Source organism: Neopelma chrysocephalum, unplaced genomic scaffold (assembly GCF_003984885.1).
Source record: "Neopelma chrysocephalum unplaced genomic scaffold, ASM398488v2 Primary Assembly neopelma1_100, whole genome shotgun sequence".
NCBI classification, from domain to species: domain Eukaryota; kingdom Metazoa; phylum Chordata; class Aves; order Passeriformes; family Pipridae; genus Neopelma; species Neopelma chrysocephalum.
Window position 1 is genome coordinate 2057435 of NW_020897763.1, and position 4001 is coordinate 2061435.

A 4001-nucleotide genomic window follows, 5' to 3' on the forward strand; every position below is an offset into this window, starting at 1 on the left:
GCCCGCGGGGCGCTCCGGGATGGGGATTGTTCCGAGGGTACGGGAGACCCCCCCCCCCGGCCCCGCCGCCGCTTGTGCTCCCGCTCCACCGGAGCCCGCGGTGGGATGGCAACAGGTCGCGGTGTTCCCGGTCTTCCCCCCACCAGTGACAACAGGAATCGCAGAATATGCCGAGTTGGAAGGGACTCACAAGGATCATCGAGCCCAGCTCTCAGCCCTGCACAGGACCATCCCCAAGGGTCACACCATGTGTCCGAGAAGACCATCCAAAGGCTCCTTGGGCTCTGGCAGCCTTGGTGCTGTGACCACTGCCCTGGGGAGCCTGGTCAGTGCCCAACCACCCTCTAGGGGAAGAACTTTTTCCTGATATCCAACCTAAACCTCCCCTGACACAAGTTCAGGCCATTCTCTCGGTCCTGTCCCTGGTCCCCAGAGAGCAGAGCTCAGTGCCTGCCCTCCTCTGCCCCTCCCAAGGAAGCTGGAACTGCAATGAGGTCTCCCCTCAGTCTCCTCCAGCTGGACACACCAAGTGCCCTCAGCTGCTCCTCAAGGCCCTTCACCATCTTTGTTGCCCTTCTTTGGACACTCTCTAAGAGCTTAATATCTTTCTTATATTATGGCCAAAACTGCCACAGTATTCAAGGTGAGGAAAGATGAGTAGGTTTAGATTGGATTTTAGGAAGCAATTCTCCTCTCTGAGGGTGTGGAGGCCGTGGCACAGGTTGCCCAGAGAAGCTGTGGCTGCCCCATCCCTGGAAGTGTCCAAGGCCAGGTTGGACAGGGCTTGGAGCAACCTGGGCTAGTGGAAGGTGTCCCTGTCTTCCCGCTATCCCAAAAGCATTCCTGAGGTGACAAAGGGCCACTACAACAAGTGGGCAACTGCTGGTGCCCCAGCACCTCCATCTACAACCACATCCCAGGAAAATGACAGATGTAACCACTGCCACAGCACACAGAGCATCAGGGGATGGGAAACCAGTCTAAAAAGAGTAGAGGTCATCCTGATGGTAACAAATTAACTCCTATTTCCATGTTCATTCCAGAATCCAATAGAAACAAGGCTAACAGAGATCCACTCTTGAGCTGCCCAGCATCCATCAAAATCCAATGAACATTCCTTCAGCTGGAGCACAGCAGGAAATCAAGACATTTAATTCATGGACATAAAAAGCACAGCCTGCTCTCCACTGATAATCCCTGTTTTCTAAGTAAAGAACACGTGTTTTTTGACATCCATCCCTCTTACCCAGCTGTCCCACAAAAAGCAGGGAGTGTGCCCTGGGGAAGAGATGAAGGAACATGCCCAGAGCCATTCCAGGAGCCAACGGCAGAGCCTGGAGCGATCTCCCAAGGCCCAGTCACTGCTTTTGGGCAGCCACAGACAGAAGCCCATCCTGTGTGGCACTGCCAAGGGACTGACATGCCACCAGGACAGCGTGGGGGACTCACTCCCAGGCCCTGGAGTGTGTCCACGGGGCTGGGATGTGACAAACAGCCCCAGCCTCAAGCCACCAATCTCGCTGTAAACCATGAGGGGCTCTGGAAGCCCCTCAGAGATGCACTGATGGTGAAACCACTCTCTCCCTCTGCACTGGTGTCAGCAGTTTCACTGGGACCACAAAGACAGAGCGAGCCACGGAAGTGGCTCCTCTTCTGTTTCAAATAAAGGAGAGCAATAGCAAAATCAAATGAGTTCAGGAGAGGGAACACCAAGCTCACAGTGCACAAAACCCACACCAAGTCCTCAACAAGCAGCTGCCACCAGAAGAAAGAAGAATCCAGAGCCTGAAAGGGAGAGGATAGTGAAGGGCAGGACAGAGAAGGGCAAGCTGTGACCTCTGTATCCCTACACACAGCGAGGCCACCCAGGAGCAGGAGGCATCTGGTCCACCCCTGCCACCCCAGCACCTTCTGTGGTCAATAAGATCCTCCCGTTATTTCTTTTAATCAGCCCAATAAAGCTGCTCCCACGTTTGCACAGCCAGTTATTAACCCATGACCGATCAATAGGTGGGTGAAGCAGCGGATCCAGCTAATCAAAGCACGTCATTAGCAGCAAGAGAGACAGAGCGTCTGTCAGGAGGTGGCAGTGACAGCCACCAGATGGGAGAGTGAGTAAACCTACACCAGGCGCTGGCAGCTTTATAAATAAAACTCTTGTCGAGTGCCTCCCACCACGAGTCCTGAATTTCCCTGTGAAACCCAGGGAGCAGTGGAGGCCTTTGCCCGCTCCCGGCCCATCGCGGGCTGAGCGTTTTGCAGCAAGAAAATTTCCTGCTGGGAAAAACGGATCTGTTACGGGACTTGCAGCATCTCCCAGAATCTGATCCTGTGTCCTTCACCCCAGTTAACGAGGAGTTTTGAGGGTCAGAGTAAGATCCGATGTAACCCTGTAGCAACAGATCAAAGATGCTTCAAAGCTGCTGCTCTGTGGGGTTTTCCCAGCATTGGCTTCCCCTCACTTGGGCTCGTCTCAGCACGTCTGGGGAAAGGAGCCTTTAAGCCAAGTTTTTCTCCACAGAGGAATCTGGTCAAAGGAAAATGATTGACCCACTTTGTTGCTGTGTTTCCTTTCGTTTCATTCATATTTGCTTTGTAACCCGACCCTTCAGCTATTTCAAAGATAAACACCAGGACAGAGGAGGCACAGTTTGGGAGCCTCGGGTCCTGCGTTTCCCATGGAATTACTCCTTGGTTACTCACCCGAGGCAAGGGCTGTGCTGGCTCTTCCATCACAGGCAAGGACAGCCTGGGCCCCCCCATAGCTGGGACACCAAAGCCCCCACTTCCCTCTGCCTTCAAGCCTTGGGGGCTGACTCAGGGACAGGGGTTTCCTGTTGTAGTCGGCATGTTGATTATGAATTAATCATGGAATGGTTTGGGTTGGAAGGGACCTTAAAGATCATCCCGTTCCACCCCCTGCCATGGGTTTGCTCCAAGCCCTGTCCAACCTGGCCTTGGACACTTCCAGGGATGGGGCAGCCACAGCTTCTCTGGGCAACCTGTGCCAGGGTCTCCCCACCCTCCATAGGGAAGGATTTCCCCCTAACATTAACCTCAGTCTCTCAGTTTAAAATCATTCTCCCTTGCTTGTAGGGAGTTCATACTTGCACTCTTCTGTGTCTTGCTTGTTGATAAAGTAAAGCCTTCTCTTAGAAAATCCAGTTTGTGCAGACAGATGTCTTCTGTCCAAGTAACATGTCATTACACCTTTTTCCAGCTAAGTGCAACAGCAGAATCTTCCACCTGAAGTCCTCAGGAAGCAATGGGCCCTTCGGTGTAAATTTATTAAGAAATAAAATAATTTATTAAAGAAATAATCAGGGAGGGGAAGGCAAGAGACGGCCCAGCATGACCATAAATACTTGATTTACAGTTCTGTGCTTCTTACAGCAAACCTGAACAGTAAAAGCTCGTGGAGCCTCGGCGAGGCAGAAGCACCTGGTTGTGGCGATTTCTCCGAAATTATCCAATTTATCCTCAAGATGGGATAGAGGGGTGCCGGGTCCCTGATTACGGGGTTGTCAGGTCCCGGGTCGCCGCAGAGCTCATCGCCCCGAGCCGCCACGAGGTGGCCCCCGGGCCCCGCGGGACCGCCGAGCCCCCGCACCGCGCGTGGCTGCGGGACAGAGCCCCGCGGCTCCCGGGGGCCGGACGGCGGGTCTGGGGTCCCCAGCCCTCCCCAGCCCTGGGCAGGGTGGCACCCAGATGTGCCCCTTCCCCCCCAAAAGGGAACCATCCCGGTGGCTGGTAGCTCTCCCCGCATCGCACGTTCCCGAGGGAATGGTAGGAAGCTGCGTCAAAGAAGGTTCAGGTTGGATCTCGGGAAAAGGTTCTTCCCCCCAGAGGGTGGTCGGGCACTGAACAGGCTCCCCAGGGCAGTGGGCACAGCCCCAAGGCTGCCAGAGCTCAAGGAGCGTTTGGACAACGCTCTCAGGGACAGGGTGGGATTTGGGGGCTGTCCTGTGCGACCTCCACTGCTCAGCCATGAGACAATTCAT

At 54.6% G+C, this 4001-nt stretch overlaps 1 protein-coding gene across 1 annotated transcript in view; it reads right to left on the minus strand.

Annotated features, from left to right (window-relative positions):
• Positions 1-3552, minus strand: part of MAPKAPK2 (mitogen-activated protein kinase-activated protein kinase 2) — a 34573-nt gene extending 31021 nt beyond the window's left edge. Inside the window, exon 1 of the mRNA XM_027695037.1 lies at positions 3518-3552. Coding sequence (XP_027550838.1) covers positions 3518-3552 — 35 coding nt within the window. The remainder of the gene's footprint in view (positions 1-3517) is intronic.
• Between the last annotated feature and the right edge of the window lie 449 nt (positions 3553-4001).